Source organism: Actinia tenebrosa, unplaced genomic scaffold (assembly GCF_029948245.1).
Source record: "Actinia tenebrosa isolate PJP-AT-01 unplaced genomic scaffold, QUT_ActTen_1.0 PGA_scaffold0__85_contigs__length_37466705, whole genome shotgun sequence".
Taxonomy (NCBI): domain Eukaryota; kingdom Metazoa; phylum Cnidaria; class Anthozoa; order Actiniaria; family Actiniidae; genus Actinia; species Actinia tenebrosa.
The window spans coordinates 22,593,115-22,615,322 of NW_028292569.1; the positions used below are offsets into that span (position 1 = coordinate 22,593,115).

Here is a 22,208-nt window from a genome sequence, read left to right on the forward strand (position 1 = left end):
AATTTTGCATTTGATGCAGCAAGACTTGCTGATACTGAACACCATCTGTTCTGATTTCATATAAAACAGTCCACCATATCTTCAAAGTTTTAGTTTTCTGGATGTCAAAATTCTTCGTCACGATGAGTGTTGGACAGATAATTTCTTATTACATTCTTGGTTACATCGGTGCATTGTATTTACTTCCTCACGTAGGTAAGTCTATTGCTAAATTGTGATTTCCTTATTTATGTAGTTTTTATACATTCTTCAGTGATTCCTAATTTCTACAAATTTGCAGCGATTAATATTTGACGGTGATCAATCAAAGTTTTGATGATAAGTGAATAAATCCAGTTTATCATTGGAAATCCTAACGATTTCTGAAAATTGAAATCATTGTTCAAAAAGTCCAAGGCAGTCACGCTGCATAGTGTCTACACTCATAATCGTCGAACGTGGTGTCGACTGATGTTAAATTCAGTCCTCAAAGCATATTTTATCGAGACAATATAATCAGCTTTACTTTGCCCAAATAAAACGAACAAATGTTTTTTTAATAATGATTCTAATCTAAGGGACATATTTAAGTTCATTTTCATAATCAAGTAACTATATTAAATACAAGTTGCTGTTTTGTAGACACAACAGCTCGCTTCACTCATTTCCCTCCCAGTGTGTTGTACGTATCTAGTGGAGGAACAGTCAGGTTTGTGTGGGACTACCATGTGGACAACAGAGAGCAAGAGTTTAGCACTGAATCTCCACAATGGTCTTTCTACAACCAGAAGTATAACACTTTTAGTACAATCGGTGCTGATGACAGGTTCACCAAAAACTGGAGTTTTGTCATCAATAGAGCAACATGTCCACCAAGATTACTGAACCCTGATCGAGTAAGCAGAGAGTCCACTGCTACTCTGGTCATTACTAGTGTGACTACTGCTGATAACGGAATATATCAATGTAATCTGGTGCTTAAAGCAAAGGATCCTATTAAACACCAAGTACAGCTAGTAGTGAGAGGTATTTTCCAGTCTTTAAACCACCATTTGCATATATTGAACAGCTAAACATTTATTTTCTCAGATTGTTGTCTTTCTGTCAAAAGCCTGGAACAGTTTTGAATATTAAAGTAAATAATAATAAAAACAAGATTGTACTGTATTGGTTGATATCTAATTCAAATATCAGTGACAGACTGAAAATAAACACGGGCGATCTTGGAAAGTGCACTGGGTTGCCCAATGTGCTGGTATGCTGGAGCTTATTTAAACTTAATCTTTGTAACGTACCGCTATTTGGAGGGAGGGGTTACTTTGGAACATTTTGAACAATTTTTGTAGCGGGATGGGGTCACATTACCTGTTTGTGAAAACTATTACCTCTTCAACTTGCTCACATAAACGTGATGTTATTTGTGACGTTTTGTTTAAAAGTAACTCCCAAGTTCCAGCCACAGCCACCACTGACAAAGAACATAGCAGAGGGTCAAGATTTGAGTGTGCCTTGCACTGCTTTTGGTCCACCAACACCTAACATCACGTGGGTACAGGTAATAGGTGACGTGACCAAGATCAGATGAACAGGAAATGCTACACTGAGGATACCAAACATTAGAAGAGATCAGAATGGGACGTACGAGTGTCAGGCCAGGAACAACCCTGATGAGAATCCAGTCACTGCACAGACTATGGTAGTGGTATACTGTTAGTATATAATTCTTTATTTAATGAAGTATAAATGCCCATAATTTTAAAATTCCTCCTTCCCTTCTGAACTATTAGATCTACCCGAAATCGACACATCAGAGTCTTCTATGACTTTAAAGTCATGGAATGGCAACAGTATTCGTCTGGGATGTTTTACAACTGGTTTACCTGCACCACGGATATCATGGTACAAACCAACAAATCAACAGATCACTACAGGTGTCAACATTGTACCCGGGGGTAGTGAGATAACAGTCCTGAAAACTACTGACCAAGGGGACTATGGACATTACAAGTGTCGTGCAACAAACATCCTGGGAAGTGCTGAGCACGTCATCAATGTCACTCAACTGTGTAAGTATAGATTAGATCATGCATGTAAAACCATTACCAGCAATTTATCCAACCTAGGGATCGAGTACCAAAACTTCTGGAAAGTAATTTTATTTTTCTATACGGCACTGAGATGTTGTTACTGAAGATCTGTATGCTCATTCAGTTCCTCCAGGTGCTGTTACATTAACGATAACCGAGATTGAAGCATCATCAGCAAATGTGAGATGGACCAAACCTGCTGATGATGGTGGAAGTCCTGTCACTGGTTACTTACTGGAAACTGATTCACACATCTTTGTAAGGACAATTGACACATATACCATAATAACAGGCTTAAAGAAGGACAGTCGGTATAGGGTTACAGTATATGCTAAGAATGATATTGGTTATGGAGTGTCATCGACCAAGATGATCACTACCAAGAAAACAGGTACGTAAAACCAATCATTTGTTAGCTAACTAAGTTTGAAGTCATGTTTTAAAAATATGGCCTATGGGTAGAAAACCTTCAACTTTTTATCGATGCCCTGAAACAACGCCCGGGCTGATAACAGTTAGGGCACTGTTGAGCTTTTGTGTATGGAAACATTTAAATTAAGGAAGAAGCCTAACGTAGTTTACTCATTTGTGATACCGAGTGCTGGGTTCGGACCGAGGGAGACCAGGATTGCTGTGGCATGGGAGTTAACTGCACTTGGGGGGGGGGGGGGGGGGACGTCACTACAGCAACTGCATATAGTGCAACTGCACTACAGCTACGCCATCCTAGATTCTCATTCCGCCATAGATCGATTTACATGCTTATAGGTAACCTTTGTTTTCCGAGCGAATGATTTTATTAAACAACTGCTGATTACCTTACATTGCTCTTAATTAAGGTAGACCAGACATTCCAGAACTGTTGACTTCCCTACTCATAGAAGCCGAATCTAAAAGAAAAGTTCTTTTAACGTGGAAAAAACCTGATGACAATGGGGCAACGATATCACGCTACACTATCTACATGAAAGAAGAAAATGAACAATCTGACTGGAATAAGATAGAGCATGTCAAAGATTCTCTACTATTGGAATGCATTGTGGGAACGAAAGTTAAATATGGAAAGACGTACAAGTTTACAGTTACTGCCTGGAATAAATATGGAGAAAGCATCAAGGATGAACGTAATGTTAAGACTGTAAATACTACAGCAGATAAGACTGCATATGCCACTGGTATGTACATGGCCGCTTAGCATTTTATAGTACAGTATGTTTCTTTCTGGGCAAGGTATGGTCGGGTTAAAGAAATTTGCTTTTCGATGATCTCATAAAGAATTTTTTTGAATGATTTCTAAACTGTTTAACTTCTTAGGTAAATCAGTTAATAGCTGTCCAATGGTAGGCTCGAAGTACAGTAAGTCCTAAGAATGATAACAATACAATGCAACTCTACAAGGATAACTCAACCCACAATATAACTTATTTAGTCATTTGTTGTTTATTATTGAAACTTTGATATTTCTCTTACAAGTCACTACTGTTCTTGGAGTCATTATCGCAATTCTCGTTCTCTCTCTTGGTTTGAATTTACTGCAATTTCTGTGGTGGAGAAAAAAAGACAGATTACATTGTAAGTGTGCGTCAAACTGGTCATTGCAATATGAGTTACCTGTAGGTACCATAGGATATTTTTTTAATGAGAAATGGCCTAATAATGTTCTTACTCCCATTTCCTGGGAATGGGGAAATTGGGTTGGTTTTTGTTGTATTATTCCCAGCACTTACCAGGAACCGTCCGGATCCAAGAACGATGCAACTTCATTAATATTGCAAAGTTTTTATGTGTCACATACTTATGCAATAAACTTCACCGAATTTCACTTTGTTTTTTAACAACCACGTGACTCAAAATTCCTTGAGATATGAATAACAATGAAACAGCCGCCATGTTGGTTGATCTAACAAGAGAAGCTAATGAGGAATGCTTTGTTATCGTCAATCAACATGGCGGCTATGACGTAACATGCACATGCTATGTATAATTATGTTTTCTTCATTAACATTACATTTGTATCACCATTCAGGTCTAAAACGAAAGCAAGGTAACCAAAGGTAGAACATAATAAATAAAACGTCTTGGATAAGAAAACTATAAACATGTTTATGCACACATATATATAATAATCTAAGTTTATAAAAATGATACATTGTTCCTCTTTATTTTTTGCTTATTTTCAGAACCAAAAAAGCAGCTGATGAGGAGATCTACTCCGTAAGTGAATGCCATTTACTTAACACTATATATTTATATAAATATCTAATATTTATTAATATCTATATATTTATTCATGTTGCCATTGATTATGAGACTTCTTTTTTCTTTAAGAACGAACTTGAGATGGATAAGAAGGTGATATCCGCTGTCACAACATCACTTCCACATCCGCCTATCAATACAGGACCAGAATATGAAACCATACAACAGCTAAATGAGATTGCAAGTCCTCAAGAAGAAATTCCGCCCAATCATCTCAAACATTATGAGGATCTCAATCTCCCAAATCCTTCTGAACAAGGTGTCCAAAGACCAGTGTACGAACCACTTCGAACGAGATCCGTGGAGCGCAATGTGCGGCTTGATAATAATAACGAGCAACACCCATATGAACCCCTGAATATAAGAAACCAAAACCCTACTTATCAGTCCCTGCAGACTAATAGCAGCGAGATTATCTTATAAAGGCACGCTAGAAAACATTAATGTTAAACAAAAAGGTGTCAACAAGCGTTGGAGAGCAGATTCACGTTTCTTTATTGCCAAACAGTAATCAGAGGATAAAATGTTACAGTATATAAATTATAACTAAATGGGGATAAAAATTAATTCAGTTTTAATAATCAATAAATGGGGGGAAATTTCAATTGTGAAATAAAACTCTTTACAAAACGTAATGACCATGAGCAACACTCATATGAACCCTTGAATATTGGAAACCAACACTTTATCTATCGATCCCTTCAGACTAAGGCCTCGTCCACACGTATCCGAATTTTTTGTATCCGTATCCGGGAAATTTCGAAAATGGTCTACGGAATGGAAATTTTCGAATGCGCTCCGAATACGGATACGTGTGGACGGTCGTATCCTCACGATTTTGCGCATGCTCAGTAAGAAAAACTATCCGTCAAAGGGACTAGGCGCTAGTCATCAGGACGGATCAAGAAATTTCCGGATACGTGAGCACAGTGATAACGATTCGAAAACGATTCGAGTACGCTGGGTGTGGACGCTAGCATTTTGGTATCCACAAAAAAATCTGCGGGCTAGTTAGCAGTGAGTCTTCCATACATACGCTAATTTATTTGGAGTTAAACAACGATTTAGTGCAGCAAAGGAACACAACGAACAAAATAAGTAAACAAGTATAACAGTATTTTGATTTAATTAATCGGGGAACAACTATAAAAATCCAATCCAAGTTTAGTTCTTCTAGTGCCCTTGCGTTACCCAGTAAAACAGACAAGCGGTGGAATGAAGTACAAAAGGTCAACCACGACAAACGTGTTCATGTGCATAATTAAATTTTGCTTTTACAGCAGCAAGACTTGCTGATACTGAACACCATCTGTTCTGATTTCATATAAAATAGTCCACCATATCTTCAAAGTGTTAGTTTTCTGAATGTCAATTTCTCCCTCATGATGAGTGTTGGACAGATAATTTCTTATTACATTCTTGGTTACATCGGTGCATTGTATTTACTTCCTCACGTAGGTAAGTCTATTACTAAATTATATATTACTTATTTATGTTGTTTTTATACATTCTTCAGCGATTCCTAATTTCTACAAATTTACAGCGATCAATATTTGACGGTGGTCAATCAAAGTTTTGATGATTAGCGAGATAAATCCAGTTTATCAATGAAAACCCTAACGATTTCTGATACATAACTTTGAAAACATTGTGTCACACTGCAATGTCTACACTCATAATCGAGAAACGTTGTGTCGTCTGAAGTTAAAGAGCATAAGAACCCTTCGACAATACTTTCAGTACTGATTCTACATGAAGTAAATAGTTGAATGGTAAAATATTTCTTGATTTGAGTGAAGCGTTTCTAAGTTATGAAGGTTTATACTTCCAATATGCTAATGAGTGTGACGTCTATTAAGGCTCAATTAAATGTGCAAAATTGAACTGGTTCATAGATACGGTATTTAAAAAGCATCATTATTTTACTCATGGTTTACATGAAAGCTATTTTAAATTTGTATTTTCAAAATGGCCAGCATTTAGTATTACAACAAAACCACTCAAATACCTTACCTGACGTCGCCATCATTAACACGGAAAGTATATTTATTTTGCACAAATAAAACGAAATTAGAGACATAATTTCATTGTCAAATGCAAGTAATAATATTACATGAAAGTTGCTGTTTTCTAGACACAACAGCTCGCTTCACTCATTTCCCTCCCAGCGTGTTGTACGTATCTAGTGGAGGAACTACAGCCAGGTTTGTGTGGGACTACCATGTGGATGATAGAAGACTAGAGTTTCAATCGAACTCACCAGTATGGTCTTATAAGAAGGGAAGTAATGAAAGCAGAATCGGTAGTGATGACAAGTACACCAACAACTGGAGTTTTGTCATCAATAGGGCAACATGTCCAGCACGATTATTGAACCCTGATCGAGTAAGCAGAGAGTCCAATGCTACTCTGGTCATTACTGATGTCACAACTGCTGATAGTGGGATATATAAATGTAGTCTGATACCTAAAGCAGGAGACCCTATTGACCATCAAGTACAATTAGTTGTGACAGGTATTTTTTTATAGTCTTTAAGCCAACATTTGCATATATTGAACGACTAAGCATTTAGTTTCTCAGGTTGTTGTCTTTCTGCCATAAATCTGGACAATTTAAAACATTACAGTAAACAAACAACAAGAATGTACTGTATTGGTCGCTATATAATTCAAATATCAGTGACAGACTGAAAATATACACTAAGATTCTCTTGGAGCGTGCACATGGGTTGCCCAATGTGCTGGTATGCTGGAGCTTATTTAAACCAAATCTTTGTAACGAACCGCTATTTGAGAGGAGGGGGTACTTTAGAACATTTTGAACAAAATGTTTTTAAGGGGATGGGGTCACATGACCTGTTTGTACAACCTATTGCCTCTTCAACCTGCTTACACAAACGTGATGTTTTCTACGACATTTTCTTTAAAAGTAACTCCCACGTTCCAGCCACAGCCACCACAAACAAAGAATATAGCAGAGGGTCAAGATTTGAGTGTGCCTTGCACTGCTGTTGGTCCACCAATACCTAACATCACGTGGGTGCAGATAGCAGGTCACGTGACCAAGAGTACAGGAACAGGGAGTGCTACACTGAGGATACCAAACATTAGAAGAGATCAGAATAGGACGTATGAGTGTCAGGCCAAGAACAACCCTAATGAGAATCCAGTCACTGCACAGACTATGGTAGTGGTATACTGTAAGTATAGAATTTCTTATTTAATGATCCATAAATGCCCGTAATCTTAAGTTCCTCCTTCCCTTCTGAACTATTAGATCTACCTGAAATCGACACATCAGAGTCTTCTATGACTTTAAATTCATGGAATGGTAACAGTATTCGACTCAGATGTTTAGCAACTGGTTTACCTGCACCACGGATATCATGGTACAAACCAACAAATCAACAGATCACTTCAGGTGTCAACATTGTGCTCGAGGGTAGTGAGGTAACAGTACTGACAACAGCTAACCAAGGGGACTATGGACAGTACACGTGTCGAGCAACAAACATCCTGGGAAGTGATGAACACGTCATCAATGTTACTCAACTGTGTAAGTTAAGCTCGTGAAATATATTTACAATGTTATAATGTCTTCAGTCTTGCTTAGTCCGGGCTTTCCAGTTCATTAGCAATCATATCATCTTTTTATCTAGTTCCTCCAAGTCCTCTTGTTATAGAAATAACCGAGCTTGACGCATCATCTATAACTGTTAGATGGAAAACACCTGCTGATGTTGGTGGACTCGCTGTCACTGGTTACTTACTGGAAGTCAGTACCAAACCCCCAGTGATCATAATGAATACCCATTCTGTTATAACCAGGCATAAAGCAAACACACTCTACACTGTCAAGGTCTGTGCCAGGAATATTGTTGGATATGGAGCGGTGTCTTCAAAAGTAATCGTAACAAAGACAATCGGTAAATATATCCAAGTGATGCTGCTACTAGTTAGCAAATTTATGATGGTACGGACACACGGTGCAACATTGCACACAACATTTCACGTAACAGGACTGTTGCAGCATGTGTCGTCCCCTGAAACTTGTTACACGCAACATTGCATACAACGAATCTGAAGTTGAAGCGCGTTTTACTCTTGCAACATTGCGCGCAACAAATTTCATAGTGTGAACATAGCTGCAACATTGCGTGCAACATTTTGAAATTTCCAGCCATTCAATAGTGATAGGTAATGTAGTCCGATTTCCATAAATGTTACCATTAACTTGGAATTCAATTTTGAAGGCAAGCCTTCAATTCCTCACCTGATATCAACTATTCTCAATGGCAAATACTCTAAGCTCTCCGTCGTCTTGAGGTGGACAAAACCAGATGACAATGGTGGTAACATAACGCGCTATACCATCTATATCAAGGAAGTGAAACATAAAGCTGATTGGATAAAATATAAAGACGTCAATGATCAACATCAAGATGGCTATAGAGTAACAGATAACATTGTTTATGGTAAAACATACATGTTTATGGTTACTGCATGGAACAAATATGGAGAAAGTGTGAAGGATGAAGGAAGTACCAAGACTGTAAATACTACAGCAGACGAAGCAACTGCCACTAATGGTCTGTATTTAACATACAAAAGAGCTTTTTCCGTGCTCCGTTCAGTAATAAAGCACGCAGAAAGTGGCATATGCACGAATATAGTGTAAGGAGAAGCAAGAGCCTCAGTCGAGTTCTTCTCACACTTCTTAAGTGCTTTATTGCTGAACGAAGCATGGAAAAACTGTTCTATTCTTTTATTATAAAGTTACTAATTTTATTTCAGTATTGAATTTATTTATGCAATAAGAAAGACGGTCGCATCAGGATGTAGGAGCACTTCGCAGTACTGTGTTCAGTACTGTACTGCGTTACTAATAAAGCACAGTTGTTCGACCAATCATGATCAGCGTGCTCTTATTATTATTATTTTTTATGCTTTTGCTTCAAATATGTGAGAAGGTCATTATTTAGAAAAGACAAAGAAGCAAGATTAAAGGGCGCTTTGTTTCTGCTGTAGCCTTTTTATAATCACTTTACAAATGTTTTCTGTTGTCTCTTGTAATAGTAATGAGTTATTGTACTGAAGAAGGATCAAAGTATTGTAAGTAACAGAAATAAAACATGTTCTACGTGGAAAAACGATATAATAAAAAAAAAATAAATAAATAAAGCGCTTATACTTTTTAACTATTTCTAACTTTTCTCAATTTCTTCCCAGCTGCAACAGCCATGGGAGTCATTATTGGCATTCTTGTTCTATCTCTTGTTCTTAACCTTCTCGTACTAATTGTATACCTAAGGAGAAGGGTCCAACGAAGCAGTACGTTTGATAAAGTATTATCGTTTATTAATTGATCTTGAACCCAGACCAAGGTAGTGCTGCTCATGATGGCGCCTAATATCTGGTTTTTATCCCTTGTTATTAAAATAGGTAAAAAAGAAAGCCAAGCGCATTAAAAAAGGTACTATAAGAAATAGTGAATGAATTGATGTGCAACAATACGTTGGTTGTTATATTTAAATACTTGCTTATTTTTGTCGTTGTAGTAGTTGTTTGGGGAATAATTTGCGGATTATTTTGTGAGTATAAAACTGTATTAACCTCATTTTCTCTCGCTGATTAATGAAGACATACACAGAAGAAAGCTGTTGCTGGGGAAAGTTATCATGTAAGTCATCCTTGTGTTAAATATTACAACAAATTCCAAACCTTTTTTTAAGCGTTTTGTATTTGATCTTTCCTTTCAATTTGTTTTCAGAACGACTTGGAATTGGAAGAAAAGGTAACATCAGCAGTTAAGGCATCGCGTGTTCCACAGGCTGTCAAAACAGGACCAGAATATGAAACCATCAAACAATTAAATCCTAACGAGGCTGGCTCTTCTGACGATGCCAGTAATTATCAAGGACTTAATCGGATGCCAAACACGTCTATTCAAGGTTCCCAAGGACCTGTGTACGAGCCCCTTGGTACAAGATCATCGAAACCTAATTTGCAGCGTAATGATAATGAACAACACCAATATGAACCCCTGAATATTGGAAAACAAGACTCTACCTATCAATCCCTGCAGACTAATAGCAGGGAGTCTGCCATATGACAATAATATAAGTTCAAGAATATTCAGGTTAACGTGAAATGTTATTATCATTTATAAACGAAAGTGTTCAAGAGTGTTAGCCTTGCGTCATTTGGAATAGTGAAAAATGTATACTGTTTGATTAACCGTAATAGTCATTGTGGATTGGGAAAAAACTAATGTATGAAGTAAGAATACCTCATAAAAAATAAAATTAATAGCTTTCGCTAAATATATAAATATATTTATGTGGCTCAGATAACCGCGTCGATGTTGGCTGTGTCGTTGTTTGTCTGTGACCTCAGTTAACTAAGAAAACTTCAGGAGATTACTTTTTTGTTTTTCTGAAGATCAGATATTTTTCAAACAATCATTAACAGCTTTTTCTTATATTTTAAAGGCAGTCTTCAGCATTAGTGCTCCTTTAAGAAGTGAAATAACTATTTGCTGTAATACAAGACTCTACCTATCAATCCCTGCAGACTAATAGCAGGGAGTCTGCCATATGACATAATATGAGTTCAAGAATATTCAGGTTAATGTAAAATTGTATTATCGTTTATAAACGAAAGTGTTCAAGATTGTTAGACTTAGAGCCATCTGGAAGAGTGAAAAATGTATACTGTTTGATTAACCGTAATAGTCATTGTGGATTGGGAAAAAACTAATGTATGAAGTAAGAATACCTCATAAAAAATAAAATTAATAGCTTTCGCTAAATATATAAATATATTTATGTGGCTCAGATAACCGCGTCGATGGCTGCTGTATCGTTGTTTGTCTGTGACCTCAGTTAACTAAGAAAACTTCAGGAGATTACTTTTTTGTTTTTCTGAAGATCAGATATTTTTCAAACAATCATTAACAGCTTTTTCTTATATTTTAAATGCAGTCTTCAGCATTAGTGCTCCTTTAAGAAGTGAAATAACTATTTGCTGTAAAGGAAGACTTTCACTTTTCAAGTTTACCCAGTTTTTACCTAGTTTTTACCAGATTTTTTAAAAGAAAAAGAAAAATGAGGAAAAGGAAGGGAAAGAAAAAAAAAGAACCAATTAAGAAAGAAAACCAATAAAATCAAGTCAAGAACAAAAGTAAAAGCTGAGGAAAAGCTTCGATCGATAATAAATATATTTTGGGCTACCTGTGTTAACTCTCATGTTTGCGTTACCAGATATAATCTACATAAAGTGATCAAACATTAAAGGTCATCTACAGCCAAGTAATGATCAGCATATATAACTTCAATCTCAGAACGTAAACATTATCGCTCGCTTTTTTACGGGGCATTTTATCGTTTTCCAGAGAGCTTACAACGAGCTTACAAGATGGGAGCTTTACGATTACCAATCATGTACATTCTTATTTCCAGTGTTTTCAGTGTATTAATTTTACTTCCGCCTGAAGGTTAGTCAATGTGTTTATTCTTTTAATCAATCCGATGGATTCCCTTTACATCACAACATACCTTCGAACTATAATGCTCAATTTAAACATTAAAATTCTACTACCTTTAGCCTTTAGTCAGTTTTATAAACTCTTGAAAATATTAGAAAAATAGTTTTAGCTTTTATTACTATATAATGAATTTACGTGCAAATCTGAAGTATGAATGTTTAACAAAGGATATGCTATATTCACGTTCTATTTAACTTGTAATTTGAGTCCGGGTGAGAAGGATATTTTGGTTTGAATCTCATGGAATCATGCAATGGTTCAGTTTGTGAGTCAACTGGCATACACTTGCGGTCATGATGTACATTAGAACCATTTAGTTGACTAATATATATCGAGCTATGTTAACCTCAATCAGTGTGATCAATGTATTGTCTGTTAGAGTTAGCTGGTGTTTTGTGGTCTAACATCGGTACCACTTGACCAACACGGTATAAGTAATGATGAACAAAATATGTTTGATAGACCACAATGATCAACAGTAGACTTTCATATGGACACGAGAAAAGTAGATACATTTAGCTGATAAACTAGCAAGCGCACTCAAATGTTTGCTACATCATCATAATTCACGTCAAACTTGTTATAAGTAAAAAAAAGCCATAACGATCAACATGGAAGAAAGAGAACTAAGGCAAATTCTTGGTTTGCAATCAATCCCAAGAGAACACAATAACAAAAGGGATGTCCGCCATGTTGGAAGATATAACAAAAGAATTCATTGAAAATTTTAGACCTTTTGTCAAATTCTTCCAACATGGCGGCTATGACGTATATTGCAAACCAAGAATTCAAAAAGTCGCAAAGTTCGCGATGGATTCGGTTTGAGACACCTTGAACAAAAACAAGTTTTCTAAACGCCAATAATGAGCATTTGCCTTACCTCTGTATTTTCGCGGTATTGGCTTACTTCGGACGGGAAAGAAGGGATCTATTAGCCCAAGAAAGAGATCACGTTATTCTTTACCTATACATTTATACATCTGACTGATTCAACAGAGTGTGCACATAGTGCGCAATAGACCATTTTTGACTTCCAAATTATTCAGTGCTGTGTTCCTTGATTACAGACTCATTTGCCTAAATATGTCTAAATATTCACAAATAACAAAGGTAAAGTAAAGAATGCACAATTTCAACAATACATCAAACACTTTGAAATTCCACGGACCTTCTATGAAAGAAATGAATATTCTGCACAAAACCGAGGATAACACTGAGCAACCGAGAACTCGAAAATGGAGTAATTTGCAATACACAGCATTAATTTAGTCAAACATAAATACTCAGTCTGATTCCCACTGAGCTTTGACACATCTTGTACCATCCTTGGAACCTTTTCCCCCCAACCAAGCCATCATTAACGTACTTGGTTTTTAATATAGCACATGGCATCGTACGAAATGTTGGTCAAGATGTCGTCTTTATGTGGAACAGAACAAGTGGAAGTATTGATGAAGTAAGATGGGGATTGGTGGATCCAGCAGATAACCTAGGAATAAATCCACAATTCATATACGTCAATAAATGGGCCAACGTTGCTGTCTATAGCGCTGCCTTGGATACCCCAGCTGCATCGAGTTATAAAGGAAGAGTTCATTACGTGGGAGACTTGCCTGCTGGTCGTGCTTGGTTCAAAATACCAAACCTTAGTATCAGTGATACCAATAAATATGCTGTGGTAATTCTAGAAGGAAGTACTAATACGAGATACGAAATGAGTCTGACTGTGGCAGGTAAGTACCCTCTGCTCAAATATATATGCAATTATATTATTCTTAAAGCCGGATGGAAAGGAGAGTGGTTGGGCAGCTTTACAAGGGAAAGGATGGAAGACTATGTCTCTTTTCTAGAAATTAACATCTCGAATAGGATTCATAATGTTACGTTTCCCTAGCTTGTGAAAATGGAGTTATTCAACCTCGCATTAACAGAGCATTTTTCAGGATAATTGTATTCATTTTTTGTTCATTTTGACGTATCATGGTGATTCACTACACTAGGAAATGTCAGGTTACGACAATTGCAAAAATGGTCCATCCTAGATTTTCAAATTCCCCTTAAATAATAATCATTTAATTTTTTAAAAAAATTTGAGGGTAGGATTACGTAAGTTTGCTTTTATCATAATCATGAATCGTTTTCGTTCTTAAAACCTCAAGTTTATGAGCAAAAAATGATCTGCCTATTTACTTATATGAAGGGTCTCTTTTTTATTTTGATATTCATTTTGAAGAACTGGTTGTCTTAAGTGAGCTTAGGTCACCTGTTAGTTCAGACTATTATCTATTCAACTTACACTAACATCATGTTTTCTATGACATTTTATTCAAAAGTAACTCCCAAGTTCCAGCCACAGCCACCACTGGCAAAGAATATAGCAGAGGGTCAAGATTTGAGCGTGCCTTGCACTGCTGTTGGTCCACCAACACCCAACGTCAATTGGGTACAGATAGCAGGTCACGTGATCAAAAGTACAGGAACAGGAAGTGCTACACTGAGCATACCAAACATTAGAAGAGATCAGAATGGGACGTACGAGTGTCAGGCCAGCAACAACCCAAATGAGAATCCAGTCAATGCACAGACTGTTGTGTCTGTATATTGTAAGTATGAACAAGCATTTTCTTCCGCCTCTGTTGTTACGTTGTTACGTTATGGTTGTTACTGTCTTATGTAATATGCGGCCATCACAAATATACATGTGGTTTTCAGGGAGTTTCTCTATAAAACGTATTAAGAAATTAAAGGTGGATAATTTGCTATACAAAGAGAAAATATAACAGAAGTTCATTAACGACTGAATGTTAGAGTAATCACTGGCTGTACTCGTGTTTCCACTTGAGTTTGGATCTTATGTGGACGCCATTCCATGTTCGATAAGAGTACAGACCATAGAAAGGGATCTCGATTTGCTAAATTGATACGTAATATTTCAAAGCCGACAATGAGGACTGGACGGAATTTTAAGCCTAAGCAATTAGTTCCAATTGCAAGGACGACTTGATATCCCGTCCAGTCCAATTTGGAGGCTTTAAAATGACTTCTAATAATCATTAATAGTTCGGGAGGTTATTTGTTTAGGATTGAAAGACTTAAGGGACAGATATGTCCCTGAACTGATTTAATTTTGATCCAGTCAAAGGAATTGAACAAAACTAATTCAATCCTTTCACAGAACTTTACAAGGTTTCAAATAACATCATGTGACACAAAAAATAGCCCATTGATTGGCCGATTATTAATGAGTATGAGAATTAAATGTAATTGTAGATCGTCCTCAAAGCAGTGTTACTCCTCCAAGTATCACAGTTGTACAAGATGATGAAATCTTACTCAGCTGTACAGCAGATGGTTATCCACCACCATCCATATCATGGACGAAGGTTGACGGTGTCATCAAAGCTGATCACACAGTAGCTGGGGGAACATTTAGAATACCTGATGCTATCAAAACAGACGCTGGCCAGTACATATGTACAGCAAAGAACGCCTATGACAACAGGGAACACACTGACAGTGCAACTGCAACTGTTATAGTAAAATGTAGGTATACCTATGCTGCGGGATTTCTCGCTACTCGATACTCTTTGATGCTATTTCAGGAATCTTTGATGCTATTTTTAGAATCTTTGATGCTATTTTTAGACTCTTTGATACTATTATTACCTCTGCTTTCGCATACTACTGCACACTTTTCACAAATGACATCCATCTCCTTGTCTTTGATCCCCTTACTATTCGGGTTATGATTGTAACGTGTTTTATGCTGAAATCTTGACAGTCCAGGCTTCTATCATCTTCGACAAGTTCCTAAATAGAACAATGAATGAGAGCGACTCCCTGAGTATCAAGTGTGATGCAGATGGCTATCCACCACCTACCATCAAATGGAAGACACCGTCAGGGTCTGTCTACCCTGGGAAAATCTACAACATCCCGTCAATCAGCACATTACATGCAGGGACATACACATGTACAGCTAGTAACGGGATAGGAAGAGAAGCAGTGGCCAGTATACAAGTTACTGTGCAGCGTAGGTACAAATACTATATAGCCTTGACTGTTGAACTAAATAAGATCTGTATCTCTTTCTTTGATTCTCTTCAAATTCAGACAAACCGGCGATAGATTTATCAAAGTCTTCATTTAGTTCGAAGTCATGGAATGGCAACAGTATTCGTCTAAGATGTTTTGCAACTGGTTTACCTGCACCAAGAATATCATGGTACAAACCAACAAATCAACAGATCACTACAGGTGTCAACATTGTACCCGGCGGGGGTAGTGAGGTGACAGTACAGACAACTGCTGACCAAGGGGACTATGGGCAGTACAAGTGTTGGGCAACAAACATCCTGGGAAGCGATGATCACGTCATCAATGTTACTCAGCTGGGTGAGTATAGATTAGGTCATGCATGTAAAACCATTACCAGCAATTTATACAACTCAGGGCTCGAGTACAATAACTTCAGGAAAGTAAGTATATTTTCCTATACGGCATTGAGATGTTGTTACTGAAGATCTGTTTGCTCATTCAGTTGCCCCAGGTGCTGTTACATTAACGATAATTGAGATTGAAGCATCATCAGCAAATGTGAGATGGACCAAACCTGCTGATGATGGTGGAAGTCCTGTCACTGCTTACGTACTGGAAACTGATTCACACATCTTTGTAAGAACAATTGACACGTACATCGTACTAACAGGCTTAAAGAAAGACAGTCGGTATAGGGTTACAGTATATGCTAAGAATGATATTGGTTATGGAGTGTCATCAACCAAGATGATCACTACCAAGAAAAAAGGTACGTAAAACCTATCATTAGTTAGCTAACTATAAATTAACTTTATTTTAAAATTATGGACTATAGTCAGAAAACCTTCAAGTTTTTAACGATGCCCAGTAATGGTACATTTATTTCACAGATTGAAATATTCGAAACATCTAACTTAAGGAGTCATACATAGTCTACTCACTTGTGATACCGAGTGCCGGGTTCACCGAGAGAGACCGAGATTGAAGTGGCAAGGGAGTTAAATGCGTAATTTTTTCCCAGCGAATGATTTTATTAAACAACTGCTGATTACTTTACATCGCTCTTAATTAAGGTAGACCAGACATTCCAGAACTGTTGACTTCCCTACTCATAGAAGCCGAATCTAAAAGAAAAGTTCTTTTAACGTGGAAAAAAACTGATGACAATGGGGCAACGATTTCACGTTACACTATCTACATGAAAGAAGAAAAAGAACAACCTGACTGGAATATTATAGAGGATGTCAAAGATTCTCTACTATTGGAATGCATTGTGGGAACGAAAGTTAAATATGGAAAGACGTACAAATTTACAGTTACTGCGTGGAATAAATATGGAGAAAGCATCAAGGATGAACGTAATGTTAAGACTGTAAATACTACAGCAGATAAGACTGCATATGCCAGTGGTATGTACATCACCTTAGTATTTTATAGGACAGTTTATTTCATTCTGAGCGAGGTATGGTCGGGTTAAAGAAATTTGCTTTTCGATGATCTCATAAAGAATTTTTTTGGATGATTTCTAAACTGTGTTTAACTTCTTAGGTAAATCAGTTAATAGCTGTCCAATGGGAGGCTCGAAGTACAGTAAGTCCTAAGAATGATAACAATATGAAGCAATTCTACCAGAATAACTCAACCCACAATATAACTCATTTAGTCATTTGTTGTTTATTATTAAAATTTTGACTTTTCTCTTACCAGTCACTACTGTTCTTGGAGTCATTATCGCAATTCTCGTTCTCTCTCTTGGTTTGAATTTACTGCAATTTCTGTGGTGGAGAAAAAAAGACAGATTACATTGTAAGTGTGCGTCAAACTGGTCATTGCAATAGGAGTTACCTGTAGGTATCTTAGGATATTTTTTTTCAATGAGAAATGGCCAAATAATGTTCTTCTCCCATTTCCTGGCAATGGGGAAATGGGGTTGGATTTTGTTGTATTATTCCCAGCACTTACCAGGAACCGTCCGGATCCAAGAACGATGCAACTTTATTGATATTGCAAAGTTTTTATGTGTCACATACTTATGCAATAAAATTCACCGGATTTCACTTTGTTTTTTAACAACCACGTGACTCAAAATTCCTTGAGATATGAATAACAATGAAACAGCCGCCATGTTGGTTGATCTAACAAGAGAAGCTAATGAGGAATGCTTTGTTATCGTCAATCAACAAGGCCGCTATGACGTAACATGCACATGCTATGTATAATTATGATTTCTTCATTAACATTACATTTATATTGTCATTCAGGTCTAAAACGAAAGCAAGGTAGCCAAAGGTAAAACATAATGAATAAAACATCATGGATAAGAAAATTATAAACATGTTTATCATCATATATATATAATAACCTAAGTTTGTTAAAAATATTGTTCTTCTTTTTGTTTAATTCCAGAACCAAAAAAGCGGCTGAGGAGATCTACTCTGTAAGTGGATGCCATTTACTTAACACTATATATTTATTCATATTGCCATTGATTTAGAGACTTCTTCTTTCTTTAAGAACGAACTTGAGATGAATAAGAAGGTGATATCCGCTGTCACAACATCAGTTCCACATCCGCCTAGCAATACAGGACCAGAATATGAAACCATACAACAGCTAAATGAGATTGCAAGTCCTCAAGAAGAAATTCCGCCCAATCATCTCAAACATTATGAGGATCTCAATCTCCCAAATCCTTCTGAACAAGGTGCCCAAAGACCAGTGTACGAACCACTTCGAACGAGATCCGTTGAACGCAATGTGCGGCTTGATAATAATAACGAGCAACACCCATATGAACCCCTGAATATAAGAAACCAAAACCCTACTTATCAATCTCTGCAAACTAACAGCAGCGAGATTATCTTATAAAGGCACGCTAGAAAACATCAATGTTAAACAAAAAGGTGCCAACAAGCGTTGGACATGCAGATTCACTTTTCTTTAATTTATTGCCAAACAGTGACATCAGAGGATAAAATGTTACAGTATATAAATTATAACTAAATGGGGATAAAAATTAATTCAGTTTTAATAATCAATAAATGGGGGGAAATTTCAATTGTGAAATAAGACTTTTTTCAAAACGTAATGACCATGGGCAACACTCATATGAATCCTTGAATATTGGAAACCAAGACTCTACCTATCGATCCCTGCAGACTAATAGCAGGGAGTCGGCCATATGACAATAATATGAGTTCAAGAATATTAAGGTTAACGTGAAATGGTAATATCATTTATAAACGAAAGTGCTCAAGAGTGTTAGCCTTGATTCATCTGGAATAGTAAAAATGTATACTGTTTGATTAACCGTAATAGTCATTGTAGATTGGGAAAACACTAAAGTAAGAAGTAAGAATACCTCATAAAAAAATAAAATTAATAGCTTTCGCTAAATCTAAAAATATATTATAATTTGAATAAAAGCATTGTTTTTAGTGCTTAATAAACAATTATTGATGCAAAGAGAAAGAATATAAAACAAAAAATGACAACAACAATGTATGGATGTGAACTAGATTTACATTTTTATAACAGCCAGCCATCACTTCTTCCCCCTCCCTCCCATAGATATAACTTAACGTGGCTCAGATAACCGCGTCGATGGCTGTGTCGTTGTTTGTCTGTGACCTCAGTTAACTAAGAAAACTTCACGATGTTACTTTTTTTTTTTTTCTGCAGTCTTCAGCATTAGTGCTCCTTTATCGATAAAGAAGTGAAATAACTATTGCTGTAAAGGAAGATTTCACTTTTCAAGTTTACCCAGTTTTTACCTAAGAAAAAAAAAAGAATGAAAGAAAGAAAAGAAGAAGAAAAGGAAAGGAAAGGAAAGAAGGGAAAATCTAATACAAAAAAAAAAAAAAAAAAAAAAAAAAAACGGGGGAAAAAGAACCAAATAAGAAAGAAAACCAATAAAATCAAGTCAAGAACAAAAGGAAAAGCTGAGGAAAATCTTCGATAAAAAATATATTCTGGGCTACCTGTGTTAACTCTCATGTTTGCGTTACCAGATATAATCTACATAAAGTGATCAAGCATAAAAGGTAAACTACAGCCAAGTAATGATCAGCACTTATAACTTCTCTCTCAGAACGTAAACATTATCGCTCGCTTTTTTACGGGGCATTTCTTAGTTTTCCAGAGATCTTACAACGATTTTACAAAATGGAAGCTTTACAATTACCAATCGTGTACATTCTTATTTCCTGTGTTTTCAGGGTATTGATTTTACTTCCTCCTGAAGGTTAGTCAATGTGTTTATTCTTTTAATCAATCCGATGGATTTCCTTTACATCACAACATACCTTCGAACTATAATGCTCAATTTAAACATTGCAATTCTGCTACCTTTAGCCTTTAGTCAGTTTTGTAAACGCTTGAAAATATTTGAAAAATTGTTTTAGCTTTTATTACTTTATAATGAATTTACGTGCAAATCTGAAGTGTGACTGTTTAACAAAGGATATGTTATATTCACGTTCAGTGTACTTTGTAGTTTGAGTCTGCATAACAAGGATATTTGTTTGTTTGAATCTCATGGAACCAATAGTTCAATTTGTGAGTCAACTGGCATAGTTGCGGTCATGATGTACATTAGAACCATTAAGTTGACTTATATATAGGGCTACGTATGTTACGCTCAATCAGTGTAATCAATGTATTGTCGGTTAGTTAGCTGGTGCTTTGTGGTCTAACATCGGTACCACTTGACCAACACGGTATAAGTAATGATGATTAAAATATGTTTGAGAGACCTCAATGATCATCAGTAGACTTCCATATGGACAGGATGAAAGTAAATAAATTTAGCGGATAAATTAACGAGCGCACTCAAATGTTTGCTACATCTTCATAATTCAAGTCAAACTTGCTATAGTAAAAAAAGCCATAACAATCAACATGGAAAAGAGAGAATAAAGGGGAAATAAAAAGGTCGCAAAGTCCGCGATGGATTTGGTTCGAGACACCTTGAAAACCACCCATTTAAAAAATGTAACATTAAGGTTTTCTAAACGTTTTCTAATGAGCATTTGCCTTACCTCTGTATTTGCGGTATTGGTTTTACCTCGGACGGGAGATAAGGATCTACTTTATTTATACATTTATACATCTGACTGATTCAACAGAGTGTGCACATATTGCGTAAAAGACCATTTTTGACTTCCAAATTACTCAGTGCTGTGTTCCTTGATTACAGACTCATTTGCCTAAATATGTCTAAATATTCACAAATTGATAGTTTTCAACCATTCCCAAGGGAATCAAATAATAAAAGACACAGCGGCCATGTTGCAGTATATAACAAAAGAATTCATTGACAATTCTTTTGTTAAGTTCCTCCAACATGGCCGCCGTAAAACCATCAATACCAATAAGGTAAAGTAAAGAATGCACAACTTCAACAATACATCAAGCACTTTAAAATTCCACGGACCTTCCGTGGAAGAAATGTATATTTTGCACAAAATCAAGGCTAACCCTGAGCAACAGAGAACTTGAAACTGGAGTAATATGCATCACACTCAGCATTAATTTAGTCAAACATAAATATTTAGTCTGATTCCCACCGAGCTTTGAGCCATCTTGTATTATCCTTGGAACCTTTTTCCCCCAACCAAGCCATCATTAACGTACTTGGTTTTTAATATAGCACATGGCATCATACGAAATGTTGGTCAAGATGTCGTCTTCATGTGGAACAGAACAAGTGGAAGTATTGATGAAGTGAGATGGGGATTGGTGGATCCGGCAGATAACCTGGGAATAAATCCACAGTTCATATACGTCAATAAATGGGCCAACGTTGCTGTCTATAGCGCTGCCTTGGATACCCCAGCTGCATCGAGTTATAAAGGAAGAGTTTATTACGTGGGAGACTTGCCTGCTGGTCGTGCTTGGTTCAAAATAACAAACCTTAGTATCAGTGATACCAATAAATATGCTGTGCTAATTCTAGAAGGAAGTGTTAATAAGAGGTATGAAATGAGTCTGACTGTGGCAGGTAAGCACCCTCTGCTCAAATTTTTATATGCAATTATATTATTCTTAAGGCCGGATTGAAAGGAGAGTGGTTGGGCAGCATTACAAGGGGAAGGATGGAAGATTTGATAAAAAAATTACTTTTGAGGATGGGATTACTTAAGTTCTCTTTTATCATAATCATCAATTGTTTTCGTTCTTAAAAGTTCAAGTTTATGAGCCAAAATAGATCTGCCTTTTTACATATCAGAAGGGTCTCTTTTTTTATTTTGATGTTCATTTTGAAGAACTGGCTGTCTTAAGTGAGCTTAGGTCACCTG

The 22,208-nt window shown here is 36.5% G+C and overlaps 5 protein-coding genes across 5 annotated transcripts; all 5 read left to right on the forward strand.

The window, feature by feature from the left end:
• The first annotated feature begins 26 nt into the window (after window positions 1-26).
• Window positions 27-1,580, forward strand: LOC148913856 (uncharacterized). The gene is made up of 3 exons (XM_089025914.1): window positions 27-195; window positions 622-1,005; window positions 1,419-1,580. Exons 1-3 carry the CDS (start codon window positions 102-104, stop codon window positions 1,562-1,564), a joined length of 624 nt encoding a protein of 207 aa, XP_088882040.1. The 5' UTR covers window positions 27-101; the 3' UTR covers window positions 1,565-1,580.
• LOC148913857 (uncharacterized) lies at window positions 1,569-10,648 on the forward strand. Its single transcript, XM_089040837.1, has 15 exons — window positions 1,569-1,688; window positions 1,767-2,045; window positions 2,191-2,457; window positions 2,906-3,241; window positions 3,381-3,422; window positions 3,540-3,638; window positions 4,093-4,120; window positions 4,247-4,280; window positions 4,395-4,746; window positions 8,579-8,914; window positions 9,402-9,437; window positions 9,555-9,656; window positions 9,768-9,798; window positions 9,966-10,005; window positions 10,096-10,648. The coding sequence occupies exons 1-13, from the start codon at window positions 1,673-1,675 to the stop codon at window positions 9,791-9,793; spliced, it is 1,953 nt and encodes a 650-aa protein (XP_088896963.1). The 5' UTR covers window positions 1,569-1,672; the 3' UTR covers window positions 9,794-9,798; window positions 9,966-10,005; window positions 10,096-10,648.
• LOC116306907 (igLON family member 5-like) lies at window positions 5,587-8,186 on the forward strand. Its single transcript, XM_089025866.1, has 5 exons — window positions 5,587-5,783; window positions 6,460-6,840; window positions 7,256-7,525; window positions 7,603-7,881; window positions 8,046-8,186. Exons 1-5 carry the CDS (start codon window positions 5,708-5,710, stop codon window positions 8,120-8,122), a joined length of 1,083 nt encoding a protein of 360 aa, XP_088881992.1. The 5' UTR covers window positions 5,587-5,707; the 3' UTR covers window positions 8,123-8,186.
• Window positions 10,649-11,574: 926 nt separating the features above from the next.
• LOC116306903 (neural cell adhesion molecule 2) lies at window positions 11,575-19,395 on the forward strand. Its single transcript, XM_089025800.1, has 13 exons — window positions 11,575-11,820; window positions 13,254-13,604; window positions 14,205-14,474; window positions 15,142-15,414; window positions 15,653-15,904; window positions 15,985-16,266; window positions 16,412-16,678; window positions 16,983-17,318; window positions 17,458-17,499; window positions 17,617-17,715; window positions 18,171-18,198; window positions 18,316-18,346; window positions 18,424-19,395. The coding sequence occupies exons 1-13, from the start codon at window positions 11,742-11,744 to the stop codon at window positions 18,775-18,777; spliced, it is 2,664 nt and encodes an 887-aa protein (XP_088881926.1). The 5' UTR covers window positions 11,575-11,741; the 3' UTR covers window positions 18,778-19,395.
• Window positions 19,396-19,808: 413 nt separating this feature from the next.
• On the forward strand, window positions 19,809-22,099 carry LOC148913858 (uncharacterized). Its single transcript, XM_089025919.1, has 2 exons — window positions 19,809-20,152; window positions 21,560-22,099. Exons 1-2 carry the CDS (start codon window positions 20,074-20,076, stop codon window positions 21,967-21,969), a joined length of 489 nt encoding a protein of 162 aa, XP_088882045.1. The 5' UTR covers window positions 19,809-20,073; the 3' UTR covers window positions 21,970-22,099.
• Window positions 22,100-22,208: the final 109 nt, after the last annotated feature.